Source organism: Mixophyes fleayi, chromosome 4, assembly GCF_038048845.1.
Source record: "Mixophyes fleayi isolate aMixFle1 chromosome 4, aMixFle1.hap1, whole genome shotgun sequence".
NCBI lineage: Eukaryota > Metazoa > Chordata > Amphibia > Anura > Limnodynastidae > Mixophyes > Mixophyes fleayi.
In genome coordinates this window covers 39571307-39596100 of record NC_134405.1, presented here as the reverse complement: position 1 = coordinate 39596100, position 24794 = coordinate 39571307, and the positions used below count along the sequence as shown (strand labels likewise).

Here is a 24794-nt window from a genome sequence, read left to right as displayed (position 1 = left end):
TTAACTGCTGTTGCTATGGAGATGGGAGTAACCAATGACAGGGGGACGCCAGAGCTGTTGCTAGTCGACTTTGTGTAACACGATGTAATTCCTAATAACCAGTCAACTATAAAGTAGGAGTAGGCTGAGCCAATCAGAATTTAGGAGTCTCGTTACCATGGATACTGAGACGCACGTTCAGCAAGCAGCCAATGAAGAAGCGAGAACTGACTATAACCGTTACACGCTGGCCCTTCTTCTGCAGCGGGTTCTGATACGTCTCTTTCCCCCGCCCATGACTGGCATATTGTAACGATTTGCAAGCAATAACTTGTTGCCGGGCACTGGCTGTTCCGGTAATAGTCCGCCTAGAGATGACTGTACAAGGAGACAGAGCGATAGTAGAACCGTCATTATGTAATGTAGCCTGCTCATTGGTTACAAGTAGAACCTGCCTTGCGTTATGATTGGATGTCACCGTGACGAGGTGTACTCTGTTCCATACATAGGCCGCGCTGTTTCTTACATAATTGGCGCGTGATGATCAGCCCGCCAGTTTGCTGATTTCCTATTGGTCACTGCTAAGAATCGTCCTTCCCGCGCATTGTGTAACGTCACTCCCTGGTGGGGATAAGTAACAATGTCACGTGACCTGTCTGATATATCCCATATAATATATATTATCCTACATGGCATTGTGTAATGTCATTCTCTGATGGGGCTAAATCAGTGGTTCCCAAACTTTTGCAGTTCGCGGCACCCTTAGAGTCTCCATAATTTTTTCAAGGCACCTCTCCAAAATAATTACTGAGCAGTCCTGTTTTAGAAGTAAAAAAATTTGTAATAAGTATTTAGGTCAGGACAGAAATACTTATTTAGTTGTATGAAAAAATTACCCCTCTGCATTTAGACACTCTGCCCCCTCTGCATCCAGACACTCTGCCCCCTCTGCATCCAGACACTCTGCCCCCTCTGCATCCAGTCCCTCTGCCCTCTCTCACACTGCCCCCTCTGCCCTCTCTCACGCTGTCCCCTCTGCCCTCTCACGCTGCCCCCTCTGCCCTCTCTCACGCTGTCCCCTCTGCCCTCTCTCACGCTGTCCCCTCTGCATCCAGACACTCTGCCCCCTCTGCATCCAGACACTCTGCCCCCTCTGCATCCAGTCCCTCTGCCCTCTCTCACACTGCCCCCTCTGCCCTCTCTCACGCTGTCCCCTCTGCCCTCTCACGCTGCCCCCTCTGCCCTCTCTCACGCTGTCCCCTCTGCCCTCTCACTCTGCCCTCTCTCACGCTGTCCCCTCTGCCCTCTCACGCTGTCCCCCTCCTTTGCCCTCTCTCATGCTGTCCCACTCCTCTGTCACACTGTCACACTGTCCCCCTTCCTCTGCCCCCCCTCCTCTGCCCTGTCACACTGTCCCCCTCCTCTGACCTCTCTCATGCTGTCCCCCTCCTCTGCCCTCTGTCTCCCTCCTCTGCCCTCTGTCATGCTGTCTCCTCCCTGCCCTCTCTCATGCTGTCCCCCTCCTCTGTCAAGCTGTCCCCCTCCTCTGCCCTCTCTAACGCTGTCCCCCTCCTCTGTCACGCTGTCCCCCTCCACTGCCCCTCTCACGCTGTCCCCCTCCTCTCTCACGCTGTCCCCCTCCACTGCCCCTCTCATGCTGTCTCCCTCCTCTCTCACACTGTCCCCCTCCGCCATCTGTCACGCTCCCTCTCTCTGCCTCCTCTGCCACGCACCATCCATAGAAAAAACAAACACAAAAACTTACCAATCCGTGCGGCTTCGGGACCCAGCATCCTCCTCTTTCACGCAGCTTGTCTCTGAATGTCGATATTCAGTGACAAGCTGCGTGAGAGAGGTGGGTGCTGGGTCCTGGCGCCGCAAGGATTGGTAAGTTTTTGTGTTGTTTGTTTTTTCTATGGCTGGCCCGCGGCACCCCTGTGACAGCGCCGCGGCACCCCTGGGAGCCGTGGCACACACTTTGGGAACCGCAGGGCTAAATAATAATGTCATGTACCTGGTTTATATATATATATATATATATAAATAATCTAATATTCTCTATTAGCACGTCTTAGAAAATAACAGATTGGTGTAGATTTTGCTAAAGCTTAAAATTGAGTTAACTCCAAGTCTAGAGCAATATCACATCCTGATGTTAAATTATCTGATGTAATATCTCAGACATTTCGGAGCCATCTAGGATCAGAGGGCAGAATGTGTATAAAAAGAGCTCTGTTTGACCATGTCGTATCCTTCTATCTAAGTAATGAAAAGATCACTAGTACCATAAACTGGTGTGTAACTGTCCTTTATAAGGAGTACATGAACTAATAAAACATCACTGCTTCAAGATCCTGCTTTGATGTCTACTCACCTGTCCTGTAATTCATGTGACCACAGATTTGATCAATGTAATCAGTTATCTGGCTGTTCGGAGGTTGGGACCAAGCATCTAGTACTAGCACTCTGCCCGCTACCCTGCAGCTCTGGCCAGTGTGATAGGCCAGGGGGAACCATACACAGCAACCCTAAACTAAAGGAAGAGGTCAGGTGTACCAGCCCAGGTGCCCAGCAAGGGGGTACACTAGCTGCAAGAGTTACCCAGAAGGAAGCAGTTGTAGGTGCCACAGAGGATCCCAGTTATTGGCAGCAGAAGCCCTGCCTACTGCATTTAGAAGGGCACAATTTGGGCAAGCCCAGCCGTTTCCCAACAACATGGACAGCGTGGCATAGGAGGTCCAATCTGTTACAATATGCTCTATAATACCTGTGTTATTGTACATACACATTTCTAATGTAGGATATCCTATATATACATCTAATATCTTCTATATATCCTTTATAATATCTATATTCTAATTATTTAATACCAAACATCTTGTATATATCTTATAAAATATCTTTATTTCCTACATATCTAATTATCTATATATTATAATTTATCCTATCTATATCAATGGTCAAAGTAAAAAATTTACAAGTGGTGGTATGGAAGGTGATAGTTCTACAATGGAAGCAGTAGGAGTAGTGGCCATGTGGCATACCACTGATCTATATCCTATAATATCTCAGAAGAGGCTTCTCTGGACCCCAGGGGGTAACTGTATCAAGCTGCGAGTTTCTGGCGGGTGTGAAAAGTGGAGATGTTGCCATTAGCAACCAATCATATTCTAGCTGTGATTTTGGAGAATGCATTAAATAACTGATAACTACAATCTGATTGGTTGCTGTTGCCAACATCTCCACTTTTCAAACACGCCGGAAACTCGCAGCTTGATACATTTACCCCCAGGAATGAGTGAAGGCTGTATGTGGGGGTGTGTTTATTTTAATAAAGGTGTGACAAGGCAGGTACGCATTCACAATTTAAAAAACCCCAAAATAAATCACATTGATGACTGTTGTCTGTCCCTCATGGTGCGCTTATAGCGTATCATACATTTTAAGCATATCATACTCTTCTATGTGCAATTTACATACTACACAGCCATGCAAGTACCTTAAGAAACCTGTGACTGCATACTACACAAATTGCGTTATTTTTTTTATATGTAATTTACATCCTCAGTTTAGTTTGATCACAGAGGTAGGTACTCCATTGCTATGTATAGTAATACCATTACTAGCTCTAGTGTGCTTTAGGTGTCTATTGTAACAGAAGTGGACTGTGGATCAGAAGTAACTGGATAAACTTTTCTCACTCTGCTAGCAAAAGGAGCAGAACCAAGGATTCCTGGGCCCCAAGGCAAAATATTGAATGATCTCCCTCTACGACATTCAAAATGTTTACCTCCATCTATAGCTAACCCCTTTTGCACGCTTCCCAGTCACCAGTAGTAGGTACCTAGAATGTTCCCAATCTGAGAATTTTCTGACCAAAAATAAGCCTGCACCCATCTGGGCCGGCAGGACAAGAGAGATCACTCAAGCTTTCTGCTTTGTTTGCAGACTGGTGTGTAATGCTTCTAATTACACTACACTACAGCCAATTCAGTCCTGAATTTGACAAAGAGGTTTTCCCTGGACACATGATGAAATTCTATCTTGTATTCTTCTCTGACAAAATTCAGAACCCACTGATCCTGAAGAGAATGTGTCCAGACTTCTGTATAATCTGCAATCCTGCCACTCATAGGAGCCAATGAAGGCTGATCCAGGAAATAGTCATTGTGGGGCTTTTTAACCTGGCATCCCTACTTTAAGTCTGAATGCCGAGAAGGCTGCCTGGATGTACCGGCAACACATGGTGCATACCTGGGACTCTAAACACAGGTAATCTACACACTTAGAAAATAACAACCTACCTCTCCTCTCTATCCTCAACTTTAGATACCAGGGAAGAGGAAAAGTTGTACTATATACAGCCTAGAGGAGGGGGGATCTGTTTCCTGTCTCTACCTAAGGCCTGAAGAGACCAACCCATTGAAAAGGCTATCATCGATGATTTAAGAGGAAAAATTAGTTTCTCCATAGTGATATATCTACTTATCACCATTGTTGTGCCCATTCATCTTACTGAACTCAAGTTATCAGTGAGCCAGTTCATGGCTGAGGCTGTTTTTGGGCTGTGGCAATATTGATAGGAATTAATCTAGTTCCGAGTGAATCAATGAGCCATGAATTTTGGTAAAGCCATCAAAACATCATTGACTGGCCCTTACTGACTGCAATGGAATACAATATACTATTGCTGAGCAAGACAGTAAAGAGCATTCAGTGATCTTTTGGTGGATATGCAGTCGAAAGTACATTAAGCATTGGGACAATGGTAGAGAGTACCCTCTGCACATCAGAAGAAGGGACAGGTAGGACAGTTTGCTATGTCCTTCTCTACCCATAAGCAACTGAGTGCTTCAGAACTATCCAACAACTCCTAGAACAGTGTGACAGCTGCTGGGGTTATCCAGTCAACCTCAACCTTTTTCCTGATACTGCTATGGGTGGATACAGATCAACACAGATGCAAGTATCTTCAAACACAGCTGGTTTATTTAATATTATACCAAGTGACTATGACCGTTTGCAAGTTGTCACAACGGAGCGCTACACACATTTCCATTATGCTACCCCACAGAGCAAGAAACACAGCCCCAGATACTTATCTGTGACCCTCTTCCCAAATCATGGTGGCAGCAGCTTGATCTTCACTTGCTCTCTGCCAGCAAGACAGTGACTAAGCCTGAAGTCAGCCTGCTTTTGGCAGGCACACAGCAACATGAGGCAAAACATAGTCTTGTTAGTCTCAGGATAGTAACAAGGCTGCTCCTAATCACTTCAATGGGAGACGTAACTCCAAGTCAGAACTATCCGTCTCAAATCCACCTGACTTTCTGGCATTGCTCCTGGCTCAGGTCAAATGTTATTGTGTACTGGTTACTGCAGGGGCCTTAGAGTACCGTCCATATTCCAATAAGTACCCCTTTCTCTTCTGGGCTGGATTGAGAATGGGAGAATACTCTAGTAATATAGATATCCGCACCAGTTATGTCTTCTTGTCATTATTTCACTGGTACTGGTATATAATCCTCAGTCTATACTATTGGACCGCGCGGTCACTCTCCCATAATCCAGCTCCTCTTTGGAAGTAGATGGAGACAGAGCCCCGTCTGCCCCCTCTGTAGTCAACACTACAGAGGGGGCAAGAGGTGAAAGTCCCTACTGAAGTGATGGAAACTGTATACTATTGGAGCTGACATCACTGCTCAATATGTTCATAGTATTCAAAATGCTTTAAAAAAGAAGGTGCATTGTAATATATATATTTCCTTTCTTTTTGTATTTTGTTTGACTGAATGGGAACGGACATAACAGTACATTGTTCTACACTGAAAATAAGGAGACGCAATGTACTGTCAATATAGAGAGATTGATTCTAATTTACAACATTTTTAATCCAGTTCTAAAATGCTTAGAAATAAACAAAATACATTGGACACTGCTGGTTGGGCCATATAGCTATTCTGATCCCCATGTAAAATGTCAGCCTTACACTGATGCCAGAGCTCCAAAAAAATAAGTGAATAGACCTGGTCACGAATAGCCCATCTGGCTACTCCCTAATTTAATATCTTATCCTATATTCACACCATCAAACAATATCACCTCTATGTTTTCCTGACTAAATTGACCTATCACAAACCACCCTTGTGACTTTGAAGTGTTTTCTGTATGAGGTTACACACGATTCCAGCACTCTCTTTTTACTTAGCACCCATGTTATAGACCTGGTGAATCTCCCCAAAAGAGCACTCTCACCCCACACACACTTCAGGTTTACCACCTACTGAATAAGGGCAATAGGACCCCAATATACTGTCTAACACTGGCATACAATGAGCACTCCTTGTTACCCACAGTTCAGCAAGGCCCACACCAGCAATCAAAAGGTTAACACTTAACCCCTCAAGGCTCTATGACACAAATGTACATGCAGGCACACACTCGGCTTGGTATACAAATGTTTTCACAGTTCACACCTCAGCAATGAAAGGTTTAGCATGGTCAAGCAATCTATCTCTTCTAGACAGGCGGTGAATTCATTTAGAGCGATAAGGACATCACTATTAAATTTTTAGATTTAATATACAGAAAGTACAATGCTTACAGGTTAATAAAAAAACAAACAATTGACAAAACATACATAAGCAGAACAGTTTAAAATAAAGGGGTTAAATTCAGTGTATAACTAACATATAAGTGTCAAGGGAAATTGGCTTGAAGATGGACAGCTTATCAATGAATGATTGATTTCCCAAAAGACTGACAATTTCTGGTAACTGGTATCATCTTTTTAAAGATACTTTCACACCTTACCCCACCTCCAGGGGTTTTGGTCTGTGACACTTTTTACAATCACCATTTGCATGTTGCCTGATTTACTACCCAATTCTATTATGTGACCTAACTTTTCTGCGGAGCGTCACACAGACCCAATTTCATTATTAATAGATCCCCTATGGATTTACCCATCTATTGATACCAAAAAGGCCTAGGTACAGGGTGTCAGTTGAGCTTATACTCATTTCCTCAACATCTCTGTGTGGCAGAATTCTTAATTTGACATAAGAGTTGCCCTTCATCATGCTATTGAGGAATATGTGGTTGACCACTACTTTTATTGATATTAATTGGTATATTTGAAAACTGAATTATTTTTTGTCTATATAAAATATAGCCAGTCATCACATGGTCTCCTTGCGCCGGACACCATGCTGAGCGATTCCTAAAAGTCTATTTAGGTTTTAAAACTCTGTCCTAGGCCAGGTTATAGTTCACCACATGAGGTCTTTGAAGCTGCTACAGGTGACACTGCTATCTTACAACACTGGGATGTGCAGACCCACCGAATAAACATACAACACACTCTCAGACTTCACATTTTACACTTTAGTAGCTCAATTTATCAATGGATTTATTTAATATACCATATTTATACTGCAGTTACGATTTAGGCCTTATTCCCCCCAGTTATGTTATAGGCTAAACCTTATAACGGTAATTCCTCTATGATCACTACAGACGTGCACACACACGTCCTGAGTAACTTTGCCTCCCTCCCAATGGCCTCAATTTCAACGTTGTCTGCAAAATTCCAAATCATTAACTCTTAGTAAAATACCACAGAGTTCTATAGGAACACCTGTTGAAGCACGATATAAAGAACATAGATGTACATAGGACACTATCGTGGAGTGAAGCTTTGAGATGCATTAATCAACTTTAGACATAGTTGGCAGCTTGTATCCCAGTAGGTCCGGGGGGGGCAGGGCTCGAAGAATCGTGCCGTTAGCAGGGCCACAATGACGCCAATAAGCCCCGCCCCTCCATTTACTTTCCACAGCCGGCCGGGAATCAGGACAATTGGGGCAGCACAGTGGCCTAGTGGTTAGCACTTCTGCCTCACATCACTGGGGTCATGAGTTCGATTCCCAACCATGGCCTTATCTGTGTGGAGTTTGTATGTTCTCCCTGTGTTTGCGTGGGTTTCCTCCAGGTGCTCCCGTTTCCTCCCACACTCCAAAAACATACTGGTAGGTTATTTGGCTGCTATCAAAATTGACCCTAGTCTCTCCCTCTCTGTCTGTCTGTGTGAGTGTGTGTCTATATTAGGGAATTTAGACTGTAAGCTCCAATGGGGCAGGGACTGATGTGAATGAGTTCTCTGTACAGCGCTGCGGAATTAGTGGCGTTATATAAATAAATGATGATGATAATGAATTGCCCTCTTTCTCTCTCGGGAGTCCAGGAGACTGACCCAGATTTTAGTGAGTCTCCCGGATATTCCGGGAGAGTTGGCAAGTATGACTTTAGAGCCACACATTTCATTAAATTAAACTTTTCTGTTAAAATACTGCTTGGCAAACAAAGAAATCTGACAATAAAGCAGGAATAAAGTTGGGGGCAGCAGATGAAGGCTGAGAGGGCTGCATGTTGCCTATGACTCTAGGCGGACCTTGATGTACTACACGCACCAATCACCACCTTCACAAGTTTAATTAACTGTATTATTTTTTGCAGCTAAAATACATTAAATAGTAATTTATAAAACCCAATCAATAGGAATAGTGATAAATACTGAAAATAGGGACATTCCCAGAGGGTATGCCTGGAAAATAAGGACAGTAAGTAAATATGGATGTCTGTCTTTGACTGGCTCCATCCACACAAGAGTCACTGCTGGCAGGTTACAATGTAAGGGCAGCCACGGAGCACATGACTGTGTCACATGACCACATGTATCTCATTGACATCTAAAGGAGCAAACTACAACCCCTCATAGCGGGGCGCTGAAGACGGCAGGTGCGGACGAGCTTATTTTGCAGGACAGATGGGGGAGCGATCTCCGGTTCTTTTCTCCTATTTATGGTCACAGTGCGCTCCAACAACGTGATCTCCACGTTATTTCCCTTCATAATTGCCAACAATGAATTGTACAGGGTTTAGAGCGCGGCGTCAGTTCAGACAGATATAACGTGGTGGATGCGTCCACCCCCTTATCTTCACACTGTAGTACGGTCCTGGGCTATATAAGGGTCTCTTATGAAAGGGCCTGGTCAGTTCCTGCTGAAACACGGGTGTTGGTAGGTGGAGTGTTGCAGTAATGCATAGCAGTATATGAGATCTACAAGATGATGAATGAGTAGATTAGGGTGTTTCATTATAATGTCTCCTGCAACTAATATTTTGTGGGTTGGTTGTGGTTTTCAGTAATTATTTGATTTATATAACTGCTTCCTGGGATGCTTTGCTGCATAAGATCCACCTAAGGTCACTTCTTGTGGTCTTTGATACGCTCATAGCATGCTTAACTAAATGTGATAGCTTATGTTGTAAATTTGTCATTTTACATTAATTTTATAAAGCTTGTGGGGGACTAAACATAGACTTTCATAATTACTTGTACAGTGCAAAAGTTGTCCTTTGCTGTTGATCAGCATTAAAAAAAACAGGGACACTTCCAGGAATATGTGCTAAAAGCTGTGACATTCCTGTAGAGATCACGAACAGCTTACTAAATGGCTATATGTATTTCTGATCAGTATCTTGCAGAGATCATGGCTGCAGGGAATGCTCACATTGGGAAGCCGGCTCCAGAGTTCCAGGCTACCGCTGTGGTGAATGGGGAGTTCAAGGAAATTAAACTGGCAGATTATCGGGGTAAGTACTGTGGCATGATCTGATATAAAGGGTTTTGTTCTTTGTCTCTGTCATAGAGGTTATAGTTGGCAATGGCTGTGTACATGGGCAGAGGTCTGTCTTAGGTTGGCTATTTCTTTATGGCTTTTGTATGCTGCAATTTATAGCCATTTGTCTAAAATGATCTAGTTGGTCAGCAAAACTGCAGCATGGATGAAATGACAGTAAGCTGCAATGGTTGCTGTCAGATGGTGAGGTCTGGCTAATGGTGTGTATCCCATGGGAGTGGGTCCTCCTTTACCTGCTACAAGGTGGGAGGGGGGCATGTCACACAGGGTTGTCTTAATATTGAGAATCCCCTTTAAGGCAGTTAATACTTATATTTAATCTTATGATTGGGCTACTGATCTCACATGATTGCAAGCTTTAGGTCTGAAATTTCTAAACATTTCTGAATTCTATAAAGCAGTCTTTATTTTAGGTTTAGAAGTCCTAATGCTCCAACTTATCCAGCTTTAAACCACTTTGGTGACAACTTGGGACTGTCCTGTTATAAACTGTCAAACCTATATATTTGTGAAATATGTATCTTTGCTTCAAAGGTCTAAAATGTAAATTGCTTTGCAGTATATAGGACACATTAGGCTTTGGGTGTATTGTAATGATGCAGTAGTTCATGTGTCTGAATATTCAAACCATGTCCTGTTTGGGTCACTGACTTGGTATCCATGCTTTGGCAGGCAAGTACGTTGTGCTGTTTTTCTACCCCCTGGACTTCACCTTTGTGTGCCCCACGGAGATCATTGCGTTCAGCGAGCACGCCGATGAGTTCCGGAAGATTGGCTGCGAGGTCATCGGAGCCTCTGTGGACTCGCACTTCTCCCACCTCGCATGGTGAGAACCTCTTCATCTCTCTCCTCATCCTCTAATGCTGACACCATAGAGCTATAGCTGTCCTGGTAGGTAGAGGCAGGCTTATATTCAGTGTCGTCAGACTGATCATCCATGGAACTGTAGGATATTCTGGACTTTCTACCCTGGCAGCTTACACAAGACAATTTAGAACCATTAGCAGTGGCACAAGTCTTGCCCATCACCCACAGACATGCAGGATAATCTGTGTACCAGCAGTGAGGATTCCTGGAAAGATGAACTCTAAAATGTCAACTAGATGACTTTGACCAAAATGCTAAACTGGTAAAGGTGTGTGCACACGCCATAACCTTGAAGTGGTCATTTAATTCCAGCGCCTCCTGACCTGGTTATTAATGTGTTAATGGAAAGACGTGAAAACTCAGCAGGGTGTGGGGGGTGATAATGGTAGGGGAACGTCTTGCCTTATCTGAGCAGAATTGTGACCGTCTCCACCCTGCAGATCTTAGAGTAACTGCTCTTCAGGGGACCTCTTATCTGCAGGCTGCAGCTACTGTCTAACTGCAACAAGGCTGGTCCATAGGTTTCTGGAGCCATGTGGGTGCCTCTCCAGAATTGCCCCAAGCTGACAAGTCTGCATGGTCACCATACTGTTAACGGAACGTTGCACTGAAGCTTCATGCTGACCTGCCTGATTCTGTCTATATAGAAGCTGCCTCGTATATGCTGCAGCCTTCTTAATCTCCTTGTACATGTGTTAAAAATCTTACTGATCTTGTACTTTAGTGCGTTGGTCTTTCTTGGGTAGTGTAGTCTATGAAACAGGCTGGATCTGACTCCATCCATGAATTTATGGACTGCTAGAGGAGGCAGCTATCCTGACTGCATTTAGTCATGTTGGGTCCTGGTAGAAGCTGATATTTGGCAATGATGCCTGGTAATCATAGTTGTGACGTTTTGGACAATCTGTCTGGATGGTACTGTGTAATGAGTGGGGGGGGGTCGGGGTGGTTACCTTCCCATTGGAACTTGATGCAGGTGGGGTCCAAATGCTCAGTCTCAGTCTTCAGGAGGACAATTAAGCTGTAAATGGCTGGTGTCCAGTTTCAGGCACAAATTATCTTCGTTAAGACTTTGCTGTACTTAATATCCTTTTCACACCATCTCAGGACTAATCTTCCTCGCAAAGAAGGGGGTTTGGGAGCCATGAACATTCCTCTGTTGTCAGACCTGAAACACACCATTTCCAGGGACTACGGCGTTCTGAAAGAGGATGACGGTGTTGCGTTTAGGTAAGTGTTCTAGAACAGCTCTAACGTGGGCCTGTGGTATAGTTACTGGGAATATGCACTTTATGCTAATCTGCTGCCACAGACACTGACTACACCTTCTTTCTCAGGGGTCTGTTTATCATTGACCACAAAGGGATCCTCCGTCAAATTACCATCAATGACCTGCCGGTTGGCCGCTCGGTGGATGAGGTCCTACGTCTGGTGCAGGCGTTCCAGTTCACGGACAAACATGGAGAGGGTAAGATGGCGTTCAGCAGCGGTGTATGTTGGCAGTGTTAGGGGTGCGTTCCTTGTAATATAGAATTATCTAATGTTCAAAGTTGTGAGAAGATTGGTATAATGTGTAGTATGTATGAACTACAGTACTCTAACTATTCATTAGCCCTGGGCACACAGGTAGTGCCAACCACATCAGTCTCTTGCCAAGTACTCCGGGGACTACTCGCATCAAAATGTGTGTACTATTGGATATGTGTATGAACCTCAAAGCAAGTGAGATGCCACAATATACCAGGGATCCTAGCTACTAAGAATTGCATGTTGCCAATTACTTTACATCAGACAGTCTCATACTAACTAGAGTCAAGTCAAAGTGAGCCTACTTGGCTGTTGTGTATTACAAAGAAAAGTGAATTGCCTAACTTGTTACTAAAAGGTAAGACACCAATAATATTGGTGTCCTTTAAACTAGTGATTCGTTTTAAATTTCTTTAGTCACAGGTCGTTCAATTAAGGATTACTTGTATATTTAATTTAAATATCTAGATTTTCATTAACATGTACAATGAGCTGTTTAGTGTGACACTACACAATGTCCACCTTGTTTTGACTCCTAATTTCATGCCACCCGTTTAAAAATTGACTAAAGCTACTGAGCTGTGTTGCACAAAATAAGTTTTGTTTTAAATGGCACAAGGAGGCTGCCATCTTGTGGGTTGCACTGTGTTGATTGGCTGAGTCCTCATAAACAATAGCAGTGACCGTAAAGCAGCGGCCTGACCTGTATTTAGGGTAGTGGTAGACTCTTGGGATCGCTGATATCCCTGATATGGGTCATGGTGACGGTGTCTAATTTCCGGTGTCTCTTTGCAGTGTGTCCTGCAGGCTGGAAGCCAGGGAGCAGCACCATCAAACCCAACGTCAAGGAGAGCAAAGAGTTCTTTGCAAAACAGAACTGACCGGCCCTCTGCTCCGCTCACACTGTGCTGAGTTCTGTGATTGGAGGATCCTGCCCCCCACCCCTACAATGTGCACTGACCTATCGTACTGTTCATGCTGACACTCCGTTCCTCCCGCTACGGGAGGGGACAGCACTTAGTTTTCCAACTTGAATAAAATGTTATTAGTCTGATGTGACTTCTGTTTGTTTATAAGACCGAACTATACACTAACAGTGGTGTTGAGGACTACCTGGGACCTGTCTACTCTGCTTATGGGAACTGACAAAAAGTTCTTGTATTGCAGCATAGTAGATAACAGGAAGGGGGTGGGGGTTGTAATAGTCTGTTATAAGATGTTCCAGCATTCACTAGATCAGAGTAAGATATCTGACCTGTCAGACTCTGGCTTTACATCACTACTTTTTCTTATCTGGGGTTTGGTGGATCAAAGTCTGACACTAATGCTGGCTTTGCTTTGTCTCCTGCAGACCAAGGTTCTAGTAGTAATGTCACTATTCTGGCTCTTGTACTATAGTTACTTCACAAGAGAACAAGTTGTACCACACATGCAGAAGCAGCAATCATGCTGTGGTGGCTGAACATGGCTTTGACGTGTGGTGTATGGTTATCTGAGGAAGTACATGCTAAATTCAGAAATGGATGTAGAGCCACTCTTGCCCTTGCTAGTTCATATAAACTGTAGGTTAGGTGACTGGACAGGACTACTAAAGTGTAGTGTTTAATGAGACATTAATATGCCTCTGTTATAAGGAAAACTACCTTACTAAACTAGAGACTAACTCCTTACATTGGGAATGAGGCAGATATGAACCGTGTTAGAAATTCTTTCTGGCTGTGTATTCAGTAATGGTTGGATTACATTATAGGACAGAAACTGACGTCTATAGAACATAGGTCAACTGCTGGATACAAAGACTAAATGGGGGCATATGAAGGAATTTGAATGTCTTGGCCACAACTTTTGAGATGAAGCCCTTATTTGCGGGAAGGAATGATATGTTAATGTCTGGGCACATATGTAGGAAGGTACATACCCCTCTACAAAATACTAATTACATGTGTGCACACATTCTTTTCAAATACACTTTAATAGCTATTCTGCATGGATAGTTTTAACAAGTGGTTGAACAGCAATAATAGTCAGTGTACTTTCCCTCACACCAACCCCCCCACTTCTACTTTCTCCCAACTTGCATTCCTGTGGGGAGGATTGTCACCTTAACACATATATTGTAACTGAATTAATGAGTAAGGGCCTGATTCATCAAGGTACGCAAACTCATACACATCTGCTAAACGGGACTTGAGCTGCGTAAAACACCACATACGCAGCGCAAACAGCAGATACGGCACTCAAAGTCAACTCAATCTCAAACTCCAACGCAAATATCAGGTTTTTTGCGTCACTCAAAGTATGAAACATGAGTTTGCGTACCTTGATGAATCAGGCCCTAAGTCACTACTGACTTAGGGCTTGTTGCCAAGCAGCTGGTACCATATAGAACGTGGGATGTACCGAGCGTGGGTTTATTTTTTTTCTCTGGTTTTGTTTCAAAATATTGCCTTTTTGTCATAGCAGCTGTCCATCAAGCCTATTTAAGGCACATTTGGGTGTGGTTCACAAGCCAGCCTTTGCTAGATATAAATCCCTATACCTGGGAGGTGAATGCATCTGATTTTAACTGCATTTTAAGTGTTTAAAGCATATAGGTCAGTGTAGGACCTGCATATAATGAGGTACCCTTGACGTGGGATGCAGGCTTAAGTCTTTTGATCAAAATATGAACTAATACCTCATGTTTTCATTTTGCTAGACACACACAGATATGCAGTTTAAAGGATAAGCGCTGACAACTTTCTTTCTGTTTTGTATACATATATGGGCATTTATATTGCCACGCAGCTGGTACCACATACAATATGGGATATACCAAGCGCGGGCTTGTTGCCAAGCAGCTGGTACCATATATAATGTGGGATGTACCAAGCGCAGGCTTATTTTTCTCTGGTTTTGTGCCTAAGTCACTACTGCCTGTGTAGACTTGCACGTGCATGACTTGACCTTTGATACAAGTATATACTAGTGGCAGGATTGACCAGGAAACAAGGTTGGGAAGGAGTGTAAGCTATGCCTAGTGTTCAGCCCGGATGGTTGAATTGGAATACCAGCCCATGTAATAAAGGTGAAGCCCATTTGATATTCTTTCCCACTAGGTACTAGTCAACTGGTTTAGCCCAGTCACCCAGGTGTATCATGTTACACATGGATGTCAAATCTAGGAGGAAGCTAACACGCCAGGAAGGGTTGAGATACACCACTACGCATTTACCACCATTCTTTTACTAGAAAAGTTAATTTTGTAGAAAACCAGGAAGCCCAGGATCAAGAGCCCAACCTATAGCGCCCCAGGTGTTGTGAAACTACAAGTACCAGCATACCCTGACCACTATTGCCTGGCTATCTGCTGGAACTTGTGGTTATGAAACATGTGGACTGGGCTTAGAGCAACTTTAGGGAAGAGCCAAGTGAACAGTGTCTCCTGGTCTGACCCTCAGCCTGTAGCAGTAAGAAAATGTGTTGTAGTAACTCTGCAATTGGTTTTGATCAGTCTTGTGAAAGTTGCAAATGTTTATCTGAATTCTATGGGTTATTGCACAGGTCCATATGTTCTAGTAAATTAAGTGTGTGAGTAGTGAAAGAACCAGATTCCTTGTGGTTTGCAGGGCATACTAGGACTTCCACAGCAGCTGGAGTTCTAGGTCAGTGTTGGCTAACCTGTGACGCTCCGGGTGTTGTGAAACTACAAGTCCCAGCATACTCTTCTAGCAATAAGCTGCTATATATTGGCAAAGCATGTTGAGACTTGTAGTTTCACAGGTTAGCCAACACTGTCATAGGTTGACCAAACCCAGTAAGATGCCTCATTTATATGGACTGCAGTAAATGTGACCTGCCACAAGATGGTGCTGACATACCAGTAACAGAATTATTATTATCGTTTATTTGTTAGGCGCCACAAGGTTTCCGCAGCGCCGAACATGGTACAAACAGTAGACTATACAGGGTAAAACAGTACAGGACAATAAACACAAAGTACCAGTACTTCAGAAACTCCAAGCAGGCAGATACAGTAGAGACGGAGCAGAAGAACAGGTATGGAGACAGGAGGGAAGAGGGCCCTGCTCATTCGAGCTTACATCCTAAGGGAGGGTGAACAAAGTCAGGCACAAAAGGGAGCCAGTGAAGCAACGGGGAGAGAGGAAAGGAGCCAGGGGAGAAACAGAAGGGTGAGTGGTTAAGTGGATGGTTGGTAGGCCTTAAGGAACAGGTGAGTTTTAAGTGCCCGCTTGAAGGAGCACAGATTGGGTGAGAGACGAATGGAGCGAGGGAGGTCGTTCCAGTGAAGGGGTGCAGCACGGGAGAAGTCTTGGATTCTAGAGTGGGAAGAGGTGATCAGAGTGGAGGAGAGGCGGCGATCATTGGCCGAGCGCAGGGAGCGGGCAGGAGTGTGAATGGAGAGGAGGCTAGAGATGTAAGGGGCAGTAGACTGAGAGAGAGCCTTGTAAGTGGTGGTGAGGAGTTTGAAAAGGATTCTGTAGGGGAAGGGGAGCCAGTGTAAGGAAAGACAGAGAGGGGAGGCAGAGGAGGAGCGGCGTGAGAGGAAGATGAGTCTTGCAGCCGCATTGAGTATAGAGCGGAGGGGGGAGAGACGGGAGTGGGTGAGGCCAGTAAGGAGGAGGTTGCAGTAGTCGAGACGGGAGATGATGAGGGCATGGATGATAGTTTTGGTGGCATCTTGAGAGAGGAAGGGACGGATGCGGGCAATGTTACGGAGTTGGAAGCGACAGGCTTGGGCAAGGGATTGAATGTGGGGGGCAAAAGAGAGAGAGGAGTCGAGAGTGACACCTAGGCAGCGGAGTTGGGTGACAGAGGAGATAGTGGAGTTGTTAACAACGATAGAGAGGTCATGGTGAGAAGGGAGCCTGGGTGGGGGAAAGACAATGAGTTCGGTTTTGGAGATGTTAATTTTAAGAAAGCGAGAGGACATCCAGGATGAGATGGCTGAGAGGCAGTCAGTTACACGAGAGAGGAGGGAGGAGGAAAGATCAGGAGAAGAGATGTAGAGTTGAATATCATCAGCATATAGGTGATACTGAAGACCGAAAGAGGAGATGAGAGCCCCAAGGGAGGAAGTATAGAGCGAAAAGAGTAAAGGGCCAAGAACAGAGCCCTGAGGGACTCCAACAGGGAGAGGGGAGGGGGTGGAGGAAGAACCAGACGTGGATACGGAGAAGGAGCGATTAGCAAGGTATGAGGTGAACCAGGCATGGACAGAGCCAGAGAGGCCGAGTGAAAGAAGAGTTTGCAGTAGGAGGGGATGGTCCACGGTGTCGAAGGCTGCGGAGAGGTCAAGGAGGATGAGTATGGAGTAGTGACCCTTGGATTTGGCTGATAGGAGATCATCGGTAACTTTAGCCAGGGCTGTTTCAGTGGAGTGGAGGGGGCGGTAGCCGGATTGGAGAGGGTCAAGGAGGGAGTTGTCAGAGAGGTGTCTGGTGAGGCGGCTGCAGACAATCCGCTCAAGTAATTTGGAGGCATATGGGAGAAGAGAGATAGGGCGGTAGTTAGCAAGAGAGGTGGGGTCAAGATTGGGTTTCTTAAGGATAGGGGAGATAAGAGCATGTTTGAATGAGGATGGGACAACGCCAGAGGAGAGTGATAGGTTGAAGAGGTGTGCGAGGTAGGAGCAGGCAGTAGGAGAGAGAGAGCGAAGGAGGTGGGAGGGGATGGGATCAAGAGGACAGGTAGAGGGTGGAGAGGAAAGAATAAGGGAGCGAACTTCTTCACCTGATGTGGGGATGAAGGAGGACCACAGCTGGTTAATGGCGGGAGGTGAAGCGGTGATGGGGGGAGAGTGGTGGGAGGAGGAGATGTTGCGTCTGATGGCTTCAATTTTGGAGGAGAAAAAGGAGGCGAAGTCAGACGCAGAGAGGGAAGGCGGGACAGTGGGAGGGGGGGGGGAGAGGAGGGAGTTGAATGTGGCAAAGAGGCGGCGGGGGTTGGAGGACTGAGAAGAGATGAGCGACTTGAAGAAGGATTGTTTAGCGAGGGACAGGGCAGAGCAGAAAGAGGAGAGGATGAATTTGAAGTGAAGGAAGTCAGCCAGGGAACGAGATTTCCTCCAGAGGCGTTCAGCTGTACGAGAGCACTTTTGGAGGGAGCGGGTGAGTTTGGAGTGCCAGGGTTGGGGAGTAAGGCGACGACGGCGGATAGAAGAGGCCGGGGCGACGGTGTCCAGGGCAGTAGTGAGGGATTGGTTGTAGAGAGAGGACGCCTGATCTGGGCAGGCCAGCGAGGGAAGGGGTGATAGGAGAGTTTCAAGAGAGGCAGAGAAGGAGATGGGGTCAATAGCGTCAAGGTTGCGCCTGGTGAGGGTGGCTTTAGGCGAGGTGGGAGAAGGGGAGGAGGACAGAGAGAAGGAGAGGAGATGGTGGTCAGAGAGTGGGAAGGGAGAGTTGGAGAACTCAGAGAGATCACAGAGGTTAGAGAAGACAAGGTCGAGGGAGTGACCAAGACAGTGGGTAGGGGAGGAGGTCCACTGAGTGAGGCCAAGGGAGGAGGAAAGAGTGAGAAGTTTTATGGTGGCAGGGTCAGTACAGTTGTCAACAGGGATGTTGAAGTCACCCAGTATAATGGAGGGCAGGTCAGAGGAAAGATAGTGGGGGAGCCAGGCGGCGAAGTTGTCGAGAAAAAGAGAGGTAGGGCCAGGGGGACGGTAGATGACGGAGACACGGAGGTGGATGGGGGAGAAGAGCCGAATGGAGTGGACTTCAAAGGAGGAGAAGGAGAGGGAAGGTAGAGTAGGTATGACCCGAAAAGTGCAGTTAGGGGATAGGAGGAGGCCCACTCCCCCTCCTGGACGCTCGTCTGGTCTGGTGGAGTGGGTGAAAGAGAGGCCCCCATAGGAGAGAGCGGCAGGAGAGGCAGTATCAGAAGAAGTGAGCCAGGTTTCAGTTATGGCAAGAAGATTAAGAGAGTTAGAGATGAAGAGGTCGTGAATGGAGGACAGTTTGTTACAGACAGACCTAGAGTTCCAGAGGGCACACGAAAAAGGGAGGGACGAAGAAGAGGAGATATGGATGAGATTGTCAGGGTTGATGGAGCGAGGGGGGGGGTGAGAGATAGGATAGAGAGATATGGGCCCTTGGCGGGGGCTGGGGGAGAGGATGGGTATAGGAAAGGAGCGAGGCGGCATGATGACAGACAGGGGAATAAGAGAACGGCTGGAGGAAGCGGGGAGGAGAGGGGGAGAAGTACAGAGAGGAGGGCAGCGGTAGGGAGTCCGAAGTGGAACAGATCAAATTAGAAGCGGAGACAAAGCAGTGAAACCAATGAAAGCAATGTGGACAATGTAAAAGGAGAAGAGCAGTGGCAGAGCAATAACAATGTGAAGTGGAGGAGAATGAAATCACGATCAAGCGGTGTAGTCAATGTAAAGTGGGGAACAAAAATAAAGGTGGAATAAATAAAATAAATAGATAACTTAAATAGATAGGCGGTGGGGTGAAATGAATGAGATATAATAATGATCACGATTTAAGCAGTGACGACAATGTATTGTCGTCACTGCTTAAATCGTGGTATCACAAGGTATTACCTTGTAACAAGAGAATGACCCCCTATGTGTGCAGGAACAGTTCCAGGGGTTCCCTCCCAGTCTCAGGGTCCCGTTCAGGGGTTCCAGCGGCTGCGTTGAAGCGAGAAGAGTTTATTAGAAGACAGGTCCAGAGAGGAGACCTTGGGACGGGTCCAGGGAGGAGACCTTGGGACGGGTCCAGGGAGGAGACCTTGGGACGGGTCCAGGGAGGAGACCTTGGGACGGGTCCAGGGAGGAGACCTTGGGACGGGTCCAGGGAGGAGACCTTGGGACGGGTCCAGGGAGGAGACCTTGGGACGGGTCCAGGGAGGAGACCTTGGGACGGGTCCAGGGAGGAGACCTTGGGACGGGTCCAGAGAGGAGACCTTGGGACGGGTCCAGAGAGGAGATCTTGGGACGGGTCCAGAGAGGAGATCTTGGGACGGGTCCAGAGAGAAGATCTTGGACAGGCCCCGGGAGCTGTCGCTGACAATTGCGGTAATATCATTCCTGCTAAGATGTAAAGGTTCCAGGCCGGAGAATCCGGACATCTCAGGACGCAGCTGGAGAATCAGGTACCGGCCATGAGGAGGTTTCTCACGGATTCAAAGATCTCAATGTCTTCCATGTAGTCTGGAGAACACAAGGATGTGATGAATAAAACTCTGACACGTATCAGCTTCGTCTCCCTCCGGTAAGCAGCAGATTCACATAGGAAGGTGATGTATGATACACTGGACTCAGCCCCCGCCGGGGACACAGACACTAACAGAATGCATATATGTTGATCTCTACAGTGTGGGGTCTACTTATTGAAAGAAATATTGAGGAAAGAGCTGTGTTTCCACTGTAATATCTGCCTCTTGAGAGCTTTGTGCCCCTGGATCATTCCCACAGGAGGTGTGGGGATAGAACTAGGGCACGCACATCTTCTAATAAGATTACTCGTGACCATTTAGTGTGTTGCTCTTCCCCCCCCCCCCCCCCCCCTCCATTCTATGTGCCAAATGCAGAGTTGAATAGAGCTGCAGTCTACATAACTAAATGTTATGTATGGTGCTGCTCTTCTGACATAACACAATTTTTTTTTTTTAAATAATGTTAAGTGTAGATTATAGGTATTACCATCTTTTTTTTATGAGACAGAACTGGTCATCTGCCAAAAGGATCAATTAGTATTATAATGGAGTTGTGTTGATTACTGCTGGGACTTGGTCCAGACTGATCGGCAAGTGGAAAAGCCTCACATCACCATGACCAATGCCAAGTGTCGGATGGAGTGGTGTAAAGTACACCGACGTTGGACTGTGGAGTAGTGGAAACGTGTTCTGTGGAGTGACGACTCGCACTTCTCTGTCAGTCAGATGGGCGAGTCTGGGTTTGGCAGTTGCTGGGAGAACTGTACTTACCGGACTGTATTATACCAACTGTGGAGTTTGGTTGAGGGATAATGGTATGGGGGACCAACTCCATATTAAAGTATATGTATTTGAATACAATGTCATCACTTTCCCTGTTGGTGTGATGGTCAAGCATCCAAATACTTTTGTCCATGTAGTGCAAGACCGTAACTAGGGCTGTGTGACAGGGGCGACCGCTCAGGGCTCAACGCTGAAGGGGGGCGCAATTTAGGAATATTTTAGGTTAATTCGGCTAAAATTGAGGGCTAGGGGGGTGACATTTGTCTTTCTTGCCCCGGGCTCAAGATTTCTAAGTTACGAGACTGATATAGTGTATAAGGGCTAAATTTCTGATTGTAGGCAGCTTATTTTAATTGTGAACTTATTCTGTCTACTTCATTGGCAGCCTGCTTATAAATAGTTCATCTGCAAACTAAACGAATGGTTCAACAGGTAAAATAAATACAGAAAATAGATTATATGGACACTGTGAAAATTAACCCCATCTGCTCTCGAGCAATGTTGAGCTACCATTTCCTGGCCAGGATACCCGAACAATGAACTCACTGGTCAGTCAGAACTCTGATAAGCTCATGAACTTTTTATTATGTCTGTGAATATATATATATATATATATATATATATATATATATCAAATTTATTTGTAGTAGTCTTTTAACCCGCAAATGAATGTACATATACATCCTGATAGGAAAGTATAGCTCATCCACGCGTACAGTTACGTTTATTTCACCTAAAAGGTGCTTCCCGGGTATTATATATGGATGGAAAGCTGTGCTGGTCCCCCCCATCTCCTGCCAGCAATAATCACCGGGGTTTCCATAAAGGAGGGAAATCCCAGACAAACTCTGCAGACTGTCCCTGGTGTTAGAACCTGTTATCATCATCACCATTTATTTATATAGCGCCACTGTTTCCGCAGCGCTGTACAGAGAACTCATTCACATCAGTCCCTGCTCCTTTGGAGCTTACAGTCTAAATTCTCTAACACACACACACACACACACACATAGAGACTAAGTCAATTTAATAGCAGCCAATTAAGCTACCAGTATGTTTTTGGAATGTGGGAGGAAACCAGAGCACCCAGAGGAAACCCACACAAACACAGGAAGAACATAAAAACTCCACACAGATAAGGCCATGGTCGGGAATCAAACTCATGACCCCAATGCTGTGAGGCCGAAGCAGCACCATTAAGCCGTCGTGCTACCTATGCTCTAACATGAGCTTACATTGCACTGACATCTAAGCTTATGTTTCCGCATGTAAAGAAATGCTGCTTCTATTAACAATTAAAAAAAACATCTTAAGGGGTTAAAAAAATTAAATGTGCATTTTAAAAAACAAAAAAACACTTAGTGGGAATTCACTTCTGTCCTGCAGGTTGCCAAAGCAATGGTCTGTGAAGGCAATTCACAGCCATGCATCCTATAGAGGTTCGCAAAAAAAAAAAAAAAACCCCGGAGATTCCTTACCATAAAAAGCGCTAATGTGTGTAGCCTGACATCACCACAATCTCCGGTAGCACATTGCCAAGAATTACCCAATATGCTAGCGCAAGGATGTACAATTTGTCCCTGTAAAAAAAATAAAAAATACTTTGTAAAATTCACTTGGACAAAATTAGAAATATAAAAAGTTATAGAGAAAATGCATAAACTGGAGGAAAACACAGATGGCCCTGAAGGGGTTAATGACAAACGCGTACTACTAGGTGACAGAACACGGCCCTGGTGTGTCACTGTTTTATCCTGCCGTCATCTCAGCTTGGCAGCGTCCCTAAGTTTATACATGCAAATATGCACGTAATTAGGATCTGTGCGTACAGACATTAATTCCAATTAATGCATTTGCTGGATTCATGCAATCTGTCATTTTTTAATTAGGAGGGTTTTTTTGGTTTGTTTTTTATTTTTACTTTAATTTTTATATAAATTCTTTTTTTCTTTTTTTTTAACATAAATTGATGTCACTTCATCAAGAATTCTAACATTTTTCTTCCAATGTTGTTAACATGATCGCCACTAAGTCAGCGGTTCCCAAAGTGTGCGCCGCGCCTCCCAGGGGGGTGCCGTGTCCAGAAAGAGAAAAACAAAGCCCAAAAAAATAAAAAAAATTACCAATCCGGCAGCGCCCGGGACCCAGCATCCTCCCTCCTTGCTTCTCACTGAATGTCGGGCATGACGTCGTCACGCCCAACATTTAGTGACAAGTGGCAGGAGGAAGCGGGGTCCTGGGCACCGCCGGATTGGTAAGTTGTTTTTATTTTGTTGTTTTTCTCTTCCTGGCAACCGGGATGCAGAGGGGGCAGAGTGAAAGGATGCAGAGGGGGCAGAGTGAAAGGATGCAGAGGGGGCAGAGTGAGGGGATGCAGAGGGGGCAGAGTGAGGGGATGCAGAGGGGGCAGAGTGAGCGGATGCAGAGGGGGCAGAGTGAAAGGATGCAGAGGGGGCAGAGTGAGGGGATGCAGAGGGGGCAGAGCGAGGGGATGCAGAGTGAGGGGATGCAGAGGGGGCAGAGTGAGGGGATGCAGAGGGGGCAGAGTGAGGGGATGCAGAGGGGGCAGAGTGAAAGGATGCAGAGGGGGCAGAGTGAGGGGATGCAGAGGGGGCAGAGCGAGGGGATGCAGAGTGAGGGGATGCAGAGGGGGCAGAGTGAGGGGATGCAGAGGGGGCAGAGTGAGGGGATGCAGAGGGGGCAGAGTGAAAGGATGCAGAGGGGGCAGAGTGAGGGGATGCAGAGGGGGCAGAGTGAGCGGATGCAGAGGGGGCAGAGCGAGGGGATGCAGAGGGGGCAGAGTGAGGGGATGCAGAGTGTAAGGGTGCAGAGGGGGCAGAGTGAGGGGATGCAGAGGGGGCAGAGTGAGGGGATGCAGAGGGGGCAGAGTGAAGGGATGCAGAGGGGGCAGAGTGAAGGGATGCAGAGGGGGCAGAGTGAGGGGATGCAGAGGGGGCAGAGCGAGGGGATGCAGAGTGAGGGGATGCAGAGGGGGCAGACTGAGAGGATGCAGAGGGGGCAGCGTGAGCGGATGCAGAGGGGGCAGAGTGACTGGATGCAGATGGGGCACAGTGTGTGGAGATGAAGGAGGGCACAGTGTGAGTTAGCTGTAAATTATTCTTTGACAGAAAAAGAATTGAAAAAAATATATAAAAATATTCTTTTCCCTTGGATTTATGTGTATTATTTTTGCATACAACTAAATAAGTATTTCTGTCCTGACCTAAATACTTATTACGTTTTTTGACCCAACTACTTATAAAACGGGACTGCTCTGTAATTATTTTGGAGGGGTGCCTTGTAAAAATTATGGAGACTCTAAGGGTGCCGCAAACTGCAAAAGTTTGGGAACCACTGCACTAAGTGATTCTGTCTTATGACTGTTATTACTACTAACATGTGAAACATTTAATCATTTTATTGTTAGCAAAGAGTCATTTAGTGAATTAATCAATAGTAGTTCTATTTTACAGGCCTGGAAATATTATTTAGTCTAGCACATAGCACGCTCATATAATAATGTCGACAGAGGAAATTTTAACAAGGGAAATAAAATGTGTGAATTTAAGATGTAAATAAAGAATATTTTAAAAAAACAACGCATGCAGCTTAATAATCTGTTTGCGGCTCTTCAGCAGCTGCCTGGAAGGAATGCTGTCACTTGTAGTTCATCAGCAGCTGACAGGTGAATAGGTTCCCTAAGAAATGCTACAGAGATCCTTACCTGCCATATTGCTTGCTCAGCTGAGGTAAAATTAAATATCTGCCACAGAC

At 45.6% G+C, this 24794-nt stretch overlaps 1 protein-coding gene across 2 annotated transcripts; it reads left to right on the top strand.

Annotated features, from left to right (window-relative positions):
• Positions 1–8754: 8754 nt before the first annotated feature.
• PRDX2 (peroxiredoxin 2) lies at positions 8755–13131 on the top strand. Of its 2 annotated transcripts, none has more exons than XM_075206653.1 (6): positions 8755–8778; positions 9519–9636; positions 10356–10509; positions 11658–11780; positions 11888–12018; positions 12873–13131. In XM_075206653.1, exons 2-6 carry the CDS (start codon positions 9534–9536, stop codon positions 12956–12958), a joined length of 597 nt encoding a protein of 198 aa, XP_075062754.1. In that variant the 5' UTR covers positions 8755–8778; positions 9519–9533; the 3' UTR covers positions 12959–13131. The 2 variants fall into 2 exon arrangements, with proteins under 2 accessions (XP_075062754.1, XP_075062752.1); XM_075206651.1 differs by lacking the exon at positions 8755–8778 and adding an exon at positions 8958–9059.
• Positions 13132–24794: the final 11663 nt, after the last annotated feature.

What these genes read in the sequence shown, in the direction of transcription:
- PRDX2 (XM_075206653.1), top strand. Translation starts at nt 9,534, where the DNA reads ATGGCTGCAGGGAATGCTCACATTGGGAAGCCGGCTCCAGAGTTCCAG. An exon ending in CACTTCTCCCACCTCGCATG is followed by an intron (nt 10,510 to 11,657) that starts GTGAGAACCTCT and finishes ACACCATCTCAG; the next exon opens with GACTAATCTTCCTCGCAAAG. An exon ending in CACGGACAAACATGGAGAGG is followed by an intron (nt 12,019 to 12,872) that starts GTAAGATGGCGT and finishes GTCTCTTTGCAG; the next exon opens with TGTGTCCTGCAGGCTGGAAG.